At 36.2% G+C, this 14,179-nt stretch overlaps 1 protein-coding gene across 1 annotated transcript in view; it reads left to right on the top strand.

Annotated features, from left to right (window-relative positions):
* The first annotated feature begins 971 nt into the window (after positions 1-971).
* The window catches only part of Scn9a (sodium voltage-gated channel alpha subunit 9), an 80,721-nt gene continuing 67,513 nt past the window's right edge, over positions 972-14,179 (top strand). Inside the window, 6 exon segments of the mRNA XM_032903419.1 lie at positions 972-1,834; positions 4,197-4,315; positions 4,612-4,701; positions 5,202-5,330; positions 6,631-6,722; positions 7,693-7,905. Of these exon segments, the coding sequence (XP_032759310.1) occupies positions 1,577-1,834; positions 4,197-4,315; positions 4,612-4,701; positions 5,202-5,330; positions 6,631-6,722; positions 7,693-7,905 (901 nt within the window). The 5' untranslated portion in view covers positions 972-1,576.

Genomic DNA, 14,179 nt, shown 5'->3' with positions numbered 1-14,179 from the left:
GATTGCTCTGTGCATGTTGAAGATTCCACTTTAGTTATGACACCTGGGGACCCTGCTTCTCAGACAGTTCACTTGCAATGTGCCTGGGTGCCTGAGGAGGAAAGGAATCTATGTTGTCCTGATTGACACTTATTGGTTTTGCCACGGGAATGGGAGAAATCCTGGTAAAAATAGTTTCAGCAATTTCTTTATGCATTTATGTTCCTACTTTTGTCATTACTATAATTCACATGCCACTTATATTGTGGTATGTCATGTCAGGGGTAGGGGAAGAGCTGAATAATTTACCCTTCTACTGTATGTGAAGAAGTCCCTTAATACACAGGTGGTCAAGTTTGCTGTTTGAATACTTTTTAAAGAGCGAATTTGCAATATAGTCTATGCTCATCTTGAATTCAAGATTTTTGCCTTACCCTCTGGAATTCTGGCATCAATAGTGAGGGGCCGCCATGCTGAGCACAATGAGAAGCCTTCGGATTGCTAGCATGGATAACAAAATCCAATGTTCACATTATCATTGAAGTCCTGAGCAAAGCAAACTTCATGATTCAACTGAACATTTTTAAACATTTACTGTGCATTTCACTTTTCACCTTAAACTACAGATATGTTGTCTGGGAACAGTCACAAACATCAATAACAGTGCCAGAGTATAAGCTTGTTTTCTTTTTAAACAAGTTTGACCATAGATGACAAGAGAAACAGTGTTCGATCATTACACACACGCATGCACATACACACACACACAGATATGGAAAAATAAAAGTTATTTAAAATTTAAAGTATTTCCTCAGGAAATTGTCTTTATTTCACTTTAGAGCTGACTTTAGATTAAAATATTTTAACAAAGTAGCACATATTACTTGACCAGCAATGGTTACATCATACTTTGTTATGAGTTTATATACACATTGCCTCTTATACTCCTATATGTTGTTTGTTTACTTGTTTGTTTAGATTTACAAGTCAGAGTAAAAGACCTTGTGCATGAAAGAAAATACTCTAAGACTGCATTAGTTGCTTTCTTTTTACTGTAACAAATACCCAACAAGAAGCAAGCTTAAGGAAAGGAGGGTATAATCTGACTCACTGTTCAAGGGTACAATCCACCATGGCAATAAAGTCATGGCAGTATGACCTTGAGGCCATTGGGTGTACTGTGTCCATGCTCAGGAAGCACGTGATGGTTAATGCATGAGTCCAGAGGACTTTCTTCTTTTTATGCTGTCCTGGGTCCAAGGCCATGAAATGGTGCTGCCTACATTCAAGGAAGGTATTCCGATTCAGTTCATTTAATCTAGATCCTCCTTCACTGTCATACTCATAGGCAAACTCAATGTAGATAATCCCTCCCAGTTGAGTCTAGGGTCATGTGTCCTAGGGGGTGCTGGAGGTCACATTGGTAATCAGTAGGAATCACAGCTACTGAGTGCATCCCCAAAGACTGGATATTTTTATCATTAGTTTTAAAATTATCTTCTCTAGAAGCGATGTTATTACATTTTCCTTTCTTCACTTCCACCCAGGCCTCTTAGGTAAGGAGTCAAAGAGGAAATAAAACATACAGGATGAAAAGATGGCAATGCTGCCTCCTCCAGGACCTCAGAGTTTCGTTCACTTCACAAAACAGTCCCTTGCCCTCATTGAACAGCGCATTTCTGAAGAAAAAGCCAAGGAACACAAAGACGAAAAGAAAGATGATGAGGAAGAAGGCCCCAAGCCCAGCAGTGACTTGGAAGCTGGGAAACAGCTCCCCTTCATCTATGGAGACATCCCCCCTGGAATGGTGTCAGAGCCCCTGGAGGACTTGGACCCATACTATGCTGACAAAAAAGTAAGTTATTGAGACTTCAGTGACAGAGTTCTTTGATATCATCCCATACCAAAGGTACATGACCATCAATGACCTCATGCCATAAGCATTATAGAAAATACATATTAGGTTGCTGAGAATATGTGCTTTTCTAGTATTTCGTTAAAATTGATAGTGGTATCGGCACGCTTACTTGAATTGACTAATTATTCAACATATTTTTTAGGTATTTTATGGTGTCACAGCTACTTTGCACTTGTTTAGTATGTGAGGTGTGTGGGTGAAGTTAGATGACTCCTTAGTCGAAGTTATTTCTCTGCTTCCATTATGTGAGGCCTAGGGATCAAACTCAAGTTATTATCAGGTTTGGTAGAAAATGTCTCTACCTGCCCAGAACTCTTGGCAGCTACTCATGGTAATACATAATCTTTATGTGTGTAGATTTTAAATTTCCTTTAAAGTTTTAAGGCAAGTGAATAATGCTGATTTAAATTATTATCCCTTGGTAGACTGTTTGTTTGCTAATGAGAGATGGAAAGGGGTGGACCCGGATGAGAAGCGAGGTGGGAAGCACGTGGAGGGTGTTGAAGCAGGGCAACTGTAACCATGATATATTGTGTAAGGGGGGAAAATCTCTTTTCAACAAAAGAAAAATATTTTAAAACACAAACATCCTTTTTATTTTTTTAAATTTCAAATGTAACACAACTTGATCTTGCTAAGACTATGTAAAAATGCACTTAGTTTTGACCCCTTTTCTTTGCCTTTTATGACTCAATTCCTCACTAAGTTGTTGTAGAAAGTCGTTTGTTGAAATAATATCTGTCTAAAACAATAGATTTCCCATATGAGTAAAAACATAGAATCATTAACTTATTCCCCACCCCCAACCTGGTGAAAATATTTATTATAATAAGCTCATTCATGCTTACATAAAACATAAAGACAACAGGAGAAAAAGAGCTCACACAAGATAACACAAGTATCTTGCTTTGATGTGATTAAGACTTAGTGTTTCTCAGTTCCTCGCCTTGGATTGTTTTAATATTTTACTTGTTTAATTGTTCAACTAAATAAGATCCAGGGACATGTCATTCACGGTGCACTCACTGAAAAAAAAATCATTTTAAGGACTTTTTAATTTTATTTTTTAATTAACTTTAAAAAATGAATTTGCCCGATGAACTCTAAGGTTTTTTTTTCAATAAATAAAGAATTGAGCTATGCACAAGTATATGTTATTCTTTTTAATTTTCAGTGATTGTTGGCGAATGCTATTTTTATTTTTATTTTTAGCCATTTCAGCTACACAACTGAAAAACTAGAATTAGAGTGGGTGCTTGGGAGAACGTTCTCTAGCTGGGGATCTAGCTGTAGTCAAAGTTGCCTGCACTGCAAGGAGGAGGACATGAGCTTCAACCCAGAGCCCACGATAGAGAGAAAAATGGACCTTATGGATTGGTTTATAATCCTGGACCTGGGAAGCCAGAGGTAGATGGGTTTCTTGAAGTCCACTGGCCAGCTAGCCTAGCAGAACCTGAGAGATAAAGACCTCATAAAAACTAGGTCAGTTACACCTGAGAAATGACAGTTGAAGTTGTCTTCTGGCCTCCATGTACACATACACACTCTTGCACATCAGAAACTATTAGGCAATTGCATGCAAGCACACATGCGCGCGCGCGCACGCACACACACACACACACACACACACACACACTCACTCCAAGGAAGGAAAAGATACTTTGAACCCTGACATGCCTTAAATTTATGGGAAAAATTTTAATGACACTTCTCAGCGTGTTTTAAAGCTCTCAAGGTTTTGTGGTTAAAACCCAGAGGGATAGATTGTTTCTACACACTGTTAAAATCTATATAATAAAAGAAAGAAAGGTTATATTTAAAAACACATGGCAAGTGACTATAATCACTGAAGAGAACACATAAGGTTTTGGAAGGTCCCTCAACCTATCTCACTGTTTCTGGGCTGAATGTGGCTGGAGGAGAGAGAAGAGTGTTGTCCAACACATTACCACAAACATGTTTACATCATGAAACTTTTTTGGGTCAACTTTATTTTGAGCTTGTTCAGCATGAACTTTGTAGATTGCAATGTGTAGCTTCAATGTCTAAAGAATGGACACGGCTACAAACTGTATATACTTGTAGGCAGATCAGTTCTTTACTTATTGAAAAGAAACAGCCTTGGGGTTCATTGGCCAGTGACTGACAGCTGCTTTCACACATGGTAGTGCTTGCAAAGCCGTGGGGCAGCATTTCCTCAGCCCTGCACTGTGCCATAAAAGTGTAAAGTGCTCACAGCAATGTGCTGGATTAGAGTGTTGCACACTGAGCTTCATCCTGTCTCTTTTTCCTCCTGCAGACTTTTATAGTATTGAACAAAGGGAAAGCAATCTTCCGTTTCAACGCCACCCCTGCTTTGTACATGCTGTCTCCCTTCAGTCCTCTAAGAAGAATATCTATTAAGATCTTAGTGCACTCATATCCTTTTCAAAGCTTGCCTTAAGCAGTACATCAAGAGGCTGGGTTTGCTCCTGTATTCAGGCCTAGATATGGGTTCTTCTGCACCTTGAAAAAATATAGATTCCAACATAAATTAGTCTCATAAGAGGATGAGAAGGTAGTCTTATTAGAATTTAAGAGTATGATAATTTTATTCAACGGAGTAACCACTCATCCATTTTGATTATTTTCTAAAGATAAGTTGCTTTCATTTCAACCAATGTCATCATCAGCTCTTCTTTTGTGGTGTCCCATGTTCCTTGACTGGAAGCCACCTTATTCAGCATGCTAATCATGTGCACAATTCTGACGAACTGCATATTCATGACCTTGAGCAACCCTCCAGAATGGACCAAAAATGTAGAGTAAGTACTCATTAGTATATATGAAACTGGGGTTAAATGCTAATTTTCAAGCATTCTTTTTCCTTCCAGAAGTTTAGAAGTTGAGTCTATAAAACTGTGTTTTTTATCCTCTCCTAAGTGCAATTTTCCTTTTAGTTCTCTCTCCTCCATGCTAACTCACTGGCGGTAGGGTTGAAAAATTAGATACCACAGTGTTTCTTGAGCTTATCTTTCCTGTTCATAAATATGATATGCATCTCATATTAGTGACTACATTACTTTTAAACTCTCTATTGGGATTCTCTAGATGGATCCAATACCTATGTCTAGCCGATAAGGACATTTTAAGAGCTCCTGGAAATCCATTGCACAATGTACTTTATGAGGTAGAATGATCCATACACCAAAAGCAGCCTCTTAGATATGCCTTCCTGTTATTAATCAGCGATAATAAACTGTAAAGATTTTAATGAGACACTACTCATTTCACAACTAATATCTCAATGTACTCTTTCCTTTAGGTACACTTTTACTGGGATATATACTTTTGAATCACTCATAAAAATCCTTGCAAGAGGCTTTTGCGTGGGAGAATTCACCTTCCTCCGTGACCCTTGGAACTGGCTGGACTTTGTTGTCATTGTTTTCGCGTAAGTGCTCTCAATTGTTTTTTTTTTTTTTTTTTTTGACCTGAAAATTTTTGAATGTCTCAGAATAATATTCTGGTGAAATCAGCTTTTGGAGGCTGATTTTTCTTACACACAATGGCTGTATTTAAAGGCAAACAGAGCTGTAAAAAGACTACCTCTTCACGGCCATATTCATTCAGAAAGCGTTTTCCACTGAAATAAGTTTAGCATAAGGATTATCGTGTTTCCTGATCAGCCTGTGAGTGGACATGTGTCACACATGTTTAACACAGTGTTAGTTGGATACACCTTCTTCTTAAGATTTCATTTGAAAACTAAAATGTCAGAAGCTCTCAGAATGCTCCCTAACGACTGAAGCCTCTAATTGTAAGCACAGTGTGTGTGTTCATAAGCTAGTAAATATATTAAAATGCAGTTAGACATTCTTGAGATGTTACCATTGCTCCTGCCATGTATTGTACAGTTATTGCATGAGTGCCACAGTTGATTCTCTGTGTCATTTTAAATTATTCCTTTCTTTTTGCAAATGTCCTAGTCATAAACCTTCTAAGTCTCAACCCCAAATAATTTCCTCTATCATCTTGAGTTGTAAGAATATCGGAGACATTCAGACAATTCAGAAGGCTCTGAGCTTTCTAGTCTCAGTTTCCCTCATTCCTGTCCAACTCCATACTCATCAGGTTCCCTCCACTAGAGATATCTTAGCTCCATTCTCGTGTGGATAAGAAAATGGCAGTATGCATGCACACTCCTCTCATGACTCCCCATGCTCTACGGTTATTCCCGTACCACGAAGCTCATCTCTTTGAAGTATCACAACTCAGTGCTTTCTGGGATATTCACAAATTCTATGGGCATCAATACTGTCTAAATTGAGACTATTTTACTCACTCCAAGAAGAAACCCTTCACTGATTAATAGCTACCTCCACTCCCTCCATGCACAGACTCTTAAAACGCTATATTGTTTTGCTCTACGGAAACCTACTAGGGTAGACATTTTATCTGAGTGGAATTTGCTGTGTTTGGCTTCATTTACTTAGCATGTTGCTCTCAGTATTTTATAAAGGACTAAAGCTCAATAGTATTATACTAAGCATTTAATTATTTGATTATTTAAGCCAAAGAGTCACATTAAAATACAATATTTGTCTTCTTAATCAAATGATTCAAATCATATGCATTAGGTTAAATTAGGAAACAGACTTGCCAAACTACATATAGAAAATACTTTGACTAACAGCACGGTAAGTATTAAACACTCTGCCTAGATTCTGAATAACTCTGATTTAATCCTACAGGTATTTAACAGAATTTGTAAACCTAGGCAATGTTTCAGCTCTTCGAACTTTCAGAGTCTTGAGAGCTTTGAAAACTATTTCTGTAATCCCAGGTAAGAAGTGATTGGTGTGGAGCTTTAGGCCGCTCAACTCCAGCTGTTTGGGAGTTTTCTTTGTCTGTGTGTGTGTTGTCACTGTGTCTGTGTATAAACTCCCCTATTACAGATATGTGACAGAGTTTGTGGACCTGGGCAATGTCTCAGCGTTGAGAACATTCAGAGTTCTCCGAGCATTGAAAACAATTTCAGTCATTCCAGGTGAGAGTGGGGTTAAACACAAGGGCTGGCTTTGACTTCTTGGAGAAAAGAATGTTCTTCCATAATTCGAACTAAATTGCGTTCCTTCTGTTTTCATTGCAATTTTTATTTAAAAAGTCAGCCATTGGGTTTAATCAGTTGCATGGGTCTTGGAGAAGGAAGATGACCATTTGGCTCACATCTCCACTTGAAATTTTTCCTCCTGCCAAAGTATTGGTTTTCTACTTTTTTAGGAAGGAAAATTTCAACTAAACTGAACATCATATGATTAATAAAATAGGAAATATCTGCATGTAGGCATTGCATGACATTGTTTTATTGCTTTCTGTTTCTTACTTGAACAGTTTATTTCTTACTTGAAAGTTGGTTCAGTACATGTTGTCACTAGGTGCTTTGATTAGCTTCTTACATTTTTAGTTCCATTATGTAGAGGTGGTTTGTTTGACTAATGTTTACTGAATTAGTAGTTACAAAACAATTATATTTGTAAGTGAGTGTGGATATTGTTTCAGCATCCACCTTACTTAACAATCGAACCTGATCATTTCTTGTAAATACTTTACTAATTTTAATCACTTGCTGTAGTCCACAGAAACAAGTTTACAGATCCACCTTTTGGGACCTAGAGACCTCTCTGGGTTCAGTTATTTAAGGTCATTGACTTGACATAATGCATGCATTCCCAGTTAGGCTTGTGTTTTGACTTGTTTCCCATTGAGAGCCTTTATGTCATTCTGAATGCCTCTTTTTCCCCCTACATTTTAAGGACTGAAGACCATCGTGGGGGCCCTGATCCAGTCCGTGAAGAAGCTCTCTGACGTCATGATCCTCACTGTGTTCTGTCTCAGTGTGTTCGCATTAATTGGACTACAGCTGTTTATGGGCAACTTGAAGCATAAATGTTTCAGGAAGGAACTCGAAGAGAATGAAACATTAGAAAGTATCATGAGTACCGCTGAGAGTGAAGAAGAACTGAAAAGTAAGAATGCCTTTATTTACTATCTGCTAGAAATAACACCAAAAGTGCAACTCTTTCCTAACAATTCCTATATGCTTGAATTTTAATTATTCAGAAACTATTCAAATATACAACAGAAACTTGTCAGTGTGTGATTTTTTTTCTATCATGGTACAAGTAAATTTATGTCTTTCTTTTTCCTAGCTCTCTAGTGAGTCAGTCAGGGGAAACCTGGGTTAGTTCTGTAACAATTAATTCCTACAAGATAAAGATTCAAGTTGTTTGGGACCAATAATGATCCATGTTAACTATTGCATTTAAGTATATGAGATGGATTTTGTTCTATAGTTTTACTTATATAAAAAACTGAGATTGCTTATATAATGTGATATATAATATAATTCTATTTTGTATTTACAACTTCAAACTATAATATCTTATAGCTAAATTAATGGTAACAGTGATAAAAATATCACTAGTAAGATATTTGCCTGTTAATGATATTTACGTAGGTTTCTATAAGACAAAAGAACTTAGTTTTGTCAACACCATACATAATTGTAAATTTGATAGGCTTCATAACTATTCCTGACAGCATTCCCATTTCTGACTGATGCAGTCAGCAAAGACTGATTCAGTGGAATATACCCATTAGTACAAGAATATGATCAGACATAACCTCAGAAGCCTGCTGGATACCCAAGTATATGCTAGAGATCTCACATAACGCACACATTGCATGCTCTCTAAATGGTTTCCCCTTAGACTGTCTTTCACGAGATCTATTGATGAACAAGAAAAACGATGAAGTCAGGGTTGTGTGCATCTTGACACCTGAACAATGTCTGAGTGATATTATCTTAGACAGCAGGAATTTTTGTTTTTTTCTAAATGGTTTTAAATACTCAGTGGCAAAGTAAAAGCAAACCAACCTAGCTGAAATAGCAAAAGAATGTAAGTAAAGGAACACCAATCGGGCTGATGGGAAGAAAACTACTATACATTTCACAGTAAAATACTTAATATGTATTTCTTACTAATTTGGTTACAAATTAGCATGTTTTCTTCCTGTTATCATTCTAAAATTTTCCATTTTCTGGTTTTTTAATCAATACCATCAATTTTCAATTTGTAGAATGGAGTAGTAATTGTCATCTCAAAGGCTTACTGCTGAATAAACTCACACTTACTAGCTCTTTCTGAACTCTTGCTGGTTGGTTCAACTCAGCCGTTCTGACTTAAATTCCTCTTCAAGCTGATTTATTCTGTCTGGTCTCTCTCCTCTCTTCTCTCTCTCTTTCTTACTGAATTGCTCTGCTTGGCTATTCTTAAACTAATTCTGGCAATCTGTTCTAATCTTCTTGCCGCTTCTTATTCTATGGCTCATTCTGTCTTCACCTGTGAACCTGTCCCTGTGTAACTCTCCTGATAAAACTGCCTCTCTTTCTCTCTCTGTCTGTCTCTCTCTCTTTGTCTCTCTCTTTGTCTCTCTCTCTCTCTCTCGCTCTCTCTCTCTCTCTCTCTCTCTCTCTCTCTCTCTCTCTAGCTTTGTTCTGTGCTATTCTTATGAGAGTTGGGCATATTCTATCTCTGACTCATTCTGTAAATCTTTCTATAATCCACCACTTTGTCCCTCAATTAGATGTCACTTTCAAACATAGCTGCTTCTTTCTATAAATTAACCTTACTTCCATTTTTCTGGATTAAAGGTATATCTGTATTCCAGCCAGATAATACCCGATCCAGGACCTGTCTGCATTCCAGTTTGATTTCATAGACCTGGAAGGTCTTTGGATATGATACCTTGCTAAAGAAGCCATGTTGCTGAATTAAAATTCTTCTACACTAGAAAATATTATTTCTTAATTTGTGTGCAAAAGAAATGATAAATACAATATATAGTAGTCCACATTTACATTAACTTTTTAAAATTCAATTCTTAACCTAAATTTAACTTCTTTAATGCTTGTGCTATTGCTATTTCTTTTGTTGCAAGTCTTATCCTGTTATGAGTTCATAACTTGAATGTCTTTCAGACTCTGGTTAGAAGAAAATCTCCAAACAAGGTTTTATTAGAATTTGTTTGGGCAAAATAGTGATTCATGTATCACTTAGGAAGAGTAAGAGGTTTGGAGCTCAGTCTATCAATTAGGCAGGCACTATTTACAGAGAGAACAAGGTTATAGCTTAGACAAACAGCTTATGGGTTACATATAGGTCAGTATTTGCCTTACATGGGCGTGGTCTGATCAGTTGGCAGTGGTGATAAGCTGAAGTCCAGCTGCTGTGATTGGTTGAGGTACAACTGCTTGTTTCTGTACCGCACCTGGTTGCAGTTCTTTTGTTTGTGGAGACAGCTTGTGGCCAAATTTAATTTAATGTTCTTCCTTTAGTCAGCCCCTCAATTTTGAAAGTTTAACTGAAATCATGGGCACTGATGCTTCTTTCTGTCACCGTGACAAGATGATTGGACTCAATTTGGGATTCAGAATTCTCAACACTGGGCCACCTTAATATTTCTTTATGCATTCATTGTTTTGTTGTTGTAGTTACTGTAGTTACTGTTTTCATTATTTTAATAAGTAAGATTTGGTTTACATTTGATTATTGCATAGAGCTGATTAAGACCTTTTGAGAGAATATAGTATACGAAGGAATTTATATTTATGTCTATAAAGAAATAGTACCAAGACATTGATTCATACTGCATAACAGAAGTTCCCACAACTGAACTGAGCAAAATCTAGTATATAAAAATGATACAAAAACAGACTATTTTAACTATTAGTTTGCTTTTTAATTTCTTATATTTATCATGTCTTCTGTTTGTTATTTTTATGTAGTTATTTTTATCATTCTGGATATTAAACTCAAGGCCTCACATATGTTAAATGAAAGCATTATCACTGAGCTCTATCTCCAGGTCCATTGTATTATCTTAAAAGTATCACTGAATTGAATTAAATTAAAACTATCAAAGTTCTGTCATTCTAAATACATCTGTTTGAAATGCAGTAGATATTAGTTCACACCAACATGTGGTTCAAAGCAATCTTGTTACTCCAAGACTGTTTGCAGGACAACGATGGCCTATTATAGCTAGTGCTTGAAACACATTTCTACTCATAAATGTATTTGTATGTCTGCTCAGATAGAGAACGAATGGCCCACTAAACTATCAATGATTTAGAGGGTTATATGCCTCCTGGTAAAATTTAAATGGGTCCACTACATTCAGTTGCCAATTGGCTATGAATTAACGTCTATATTGTTAGAATTCATTATCTATATTGACCATTCATTGAAATAAGAAGTGTTCATAGATGTGATTAAATGATAATTGATAATTGTATCAGTAAATTCTCTATAGATAGAAAAGGTATAACACATTGTTTCCTGGAGGATGACATTGGCAGTTACCAACAAGAAAGCATAACATTGATCAAAGTTTCCACTATTTACTCACTGCATGGTTCCATGCTACCAACAATTAAGGAATTACGGATGTACATCTACTTCAGACTTTCACTTTCATTTTCAGCATTTGATTTCTGACCTAATTTAACTGCAAAGCCATCCACAGGTTTTGACTACTATTATGTTTAAAGAAAGAATTCAAATACATGATTCTGAAAACCTGACCCTGAAGGGAAGACAAGTTTTGCAATTTGAACAATTTTCTCTCAAAATTTTAAATCATTTTTCTCTACTATAGAATAGACAACCCACATACTTCAGGGTTTTTAAAAATGTAAACAGATCTTAGTATCAATTAGGAAGATACTCAAGCCATCAACATTTAACAACGGGGTTACATTATTTTAAATACATATGTATTTTCTCCAAGTTAGGCACATAGCAATATTTGCCTGACCAGGTATCCATTATCTGGTGTGGATAAAATGGCATAACTTAACAATTTTAGTGATGCCCATTCGAGCTAACATGAAAATATGACAAGCTCTTACTGATACTTAATTAATTGTTTTACTCGATCCTTTTATTTTAGTTTTATAAAGTATATTGATTTATCACCATAACAGCAGAATAATTTTACCTGTCTAATCAATAGGATGACAAATGCTCTGGTATATTGAAAGTTTCTGTGATTTCTAAAACCCACTTTAATAATAATATTAAACCATAGAAAAATAACTAAAAGTAGACATGGATTTATCTGTTATCTGAGAACTACTTGGGTACTTTACAAATGAAACCAATTCTTTGCTTTTCTTTATATAAGGACAGATACCATTCTGAGATGACTAATGGGTCCTTTTAAATGAATGAATAGGTAGATCATAGATGATAGAAAGGTAGATATATGATAGATAGATAGATAGATAGATAGATAGACAGACAGACAGACAGACTGATAAGGATACACCAAAACTTCAAGTAAATAAAATTCCTTTTACTTAGTGAACAAGTATAGATTTTAAAAGTGGGTTAGATTTTTAGAAAAACACATTATAAATAATTCTCTTCTAATCTTAACCAGCGTTATCACACAAATTTTCTCTCACAAGGTCTGTTTTTTATGGAACCCCTATGAAACTAATAGTCCTTTAGCTATTTGTCCTATACCAATATCATTTCTCAGTTCGAAACAATGAGCCAAGTGACTACAAGGCAAGGTTGACTCTCTTATTTCCCTAACAGAATAAAACATCCCCACACAGCAAAGCTTTTTGAGAGAGAGGACCAAAATTTACTGCAACCATATGGTCAAGTAACGTCTAAAAGACATTAGATAGAACATTACAATTTTAAACTATGTAAGAAGTGCATTTTTTAAACAAAGCATAGGGACTAATGTACTACAACTGAACTGAGGATAAGAAAGAAAGAAAGAAAGAAAGAAAGAAAGAAAGAAAGAAAGAAAGAAAGAAAGAAAGAAGGAAGGAAGGAAGAAGGAGGAAGGAAGGAAGGAAGGAAGGAAGGGAAGAAGAAGAAAGGAAGAAAACCTTTGTTCATCGTGAGATAAATGAAATCAATAGGTCTGTAGTAGTTACAGAATTTCACTTGCTCAGTTCTGAAAGCCTTACCTGAGTAGTTCTGGAAGCTCACACACACCTCAGGACGGTGATAAGGAAGAAATGATTCTTCAAGAAAGGTAAAAAAGCAAAGCCTAAAGCAGAACTACTAATTATATAAGAACAGAAACAGAATTACATACACATATATTCCCGTATTATAAATTTCAAATTAGATTAATGCATATTTGCATAAATACTTTAAAAAGCAGTTAGATACCAAAATTTAAAAACATTAAACTCTAAGCAACGACCTCCTTTACTATTCTCTTTCTCCCAAGAAACTTCATAGTTGGCGCTCACAAATGCATATCTGAACAGCTGGGTGTAGGGGCCGAGCCTATAGTCATACATTTAGGTGACAATAGCAGAATGATTGCCACAAGCTTAAAGGCATCCTGGCTCACTCACCCCACAGACAATAAACCCCAAACAGCCAGGTGTGCTGTCATGTGACTATCACCCCAGCACTTGAGAGATACAGGCAGGAAATCAGGAGTTTAAGATCAAGTTCAGCAGTACAGAGTTCTAGGCCACCTTTGGATATGCATGACCCTAATCCAAAAACCTAAACCAATCAGACCCTTAAAAGCCAAACAAAAATAAAAATAAAATCCAAACCTAAAAATTAAGAAATACATTTACTGCATGAGAAAAAAAAATATCAAGTTTATGTAAACTGAGAATTTTAAGACTGAAGTGACACAAATATTAAAACAAAACTTCTTTGGAACAATATTTAAATCTTTGTCTTCACTTTCTAAAATCTTTTGATCACCTTTAGAACTGCATATATTTGATATTTAAGGCCACCCCATCAATGTAAAACAATCATATAAAACATATATCTCTCATTTCTGGCCAGCCATTCAATAGTCACTTCCTCTTGAAGAAATTTGCATTATTTGAAATGACAGGGAACTCATCAAATATGGTCATGAGAAAGCTGATGGGGGAGGGACACGAATGCCACTCGAGGGAGTTTTAAAGGCGAATAAGAAGTCAGAACAGAGAAGAAGAGTATGCGTAGGCAGTTCAGCGATCAAGAGTATCTCAATTATAGGGGCATGGCTCCCATTTTCACTGATTTTGATAGTGAGTCCAATCCTGGATATAGAAATGGGTTGGAGGGTAATATATAAATATTAACGCAAGGGAGATAGAGAGGATGGGTTGATACAGCCGACATAGAGTGGCCAAGCCTTTGAGAAAGTGGAAGAGCAGGACAAAATAAGGAGCAGTCATTTGGAGTCAGTGGA

This window comes from Rattus rattus, chromosome 5, assembly GCF_011064425.1.
Source record: "Rattus rattus isolate New Zealand chromosome 5, Rrattus_CSIRO_v1, whole genome shotgun sequence".
In the NCBI taxonomy this organism is placed as follows: domain Eukaryota; kingdom Metazoa; phylum Chordata; class Mammalia; order Rodentia; family Muridae; genus Rattus; species Rattus rattus.
This window is presented reverse-complemented; position numbering and strand designations above follow the sequence as displayed.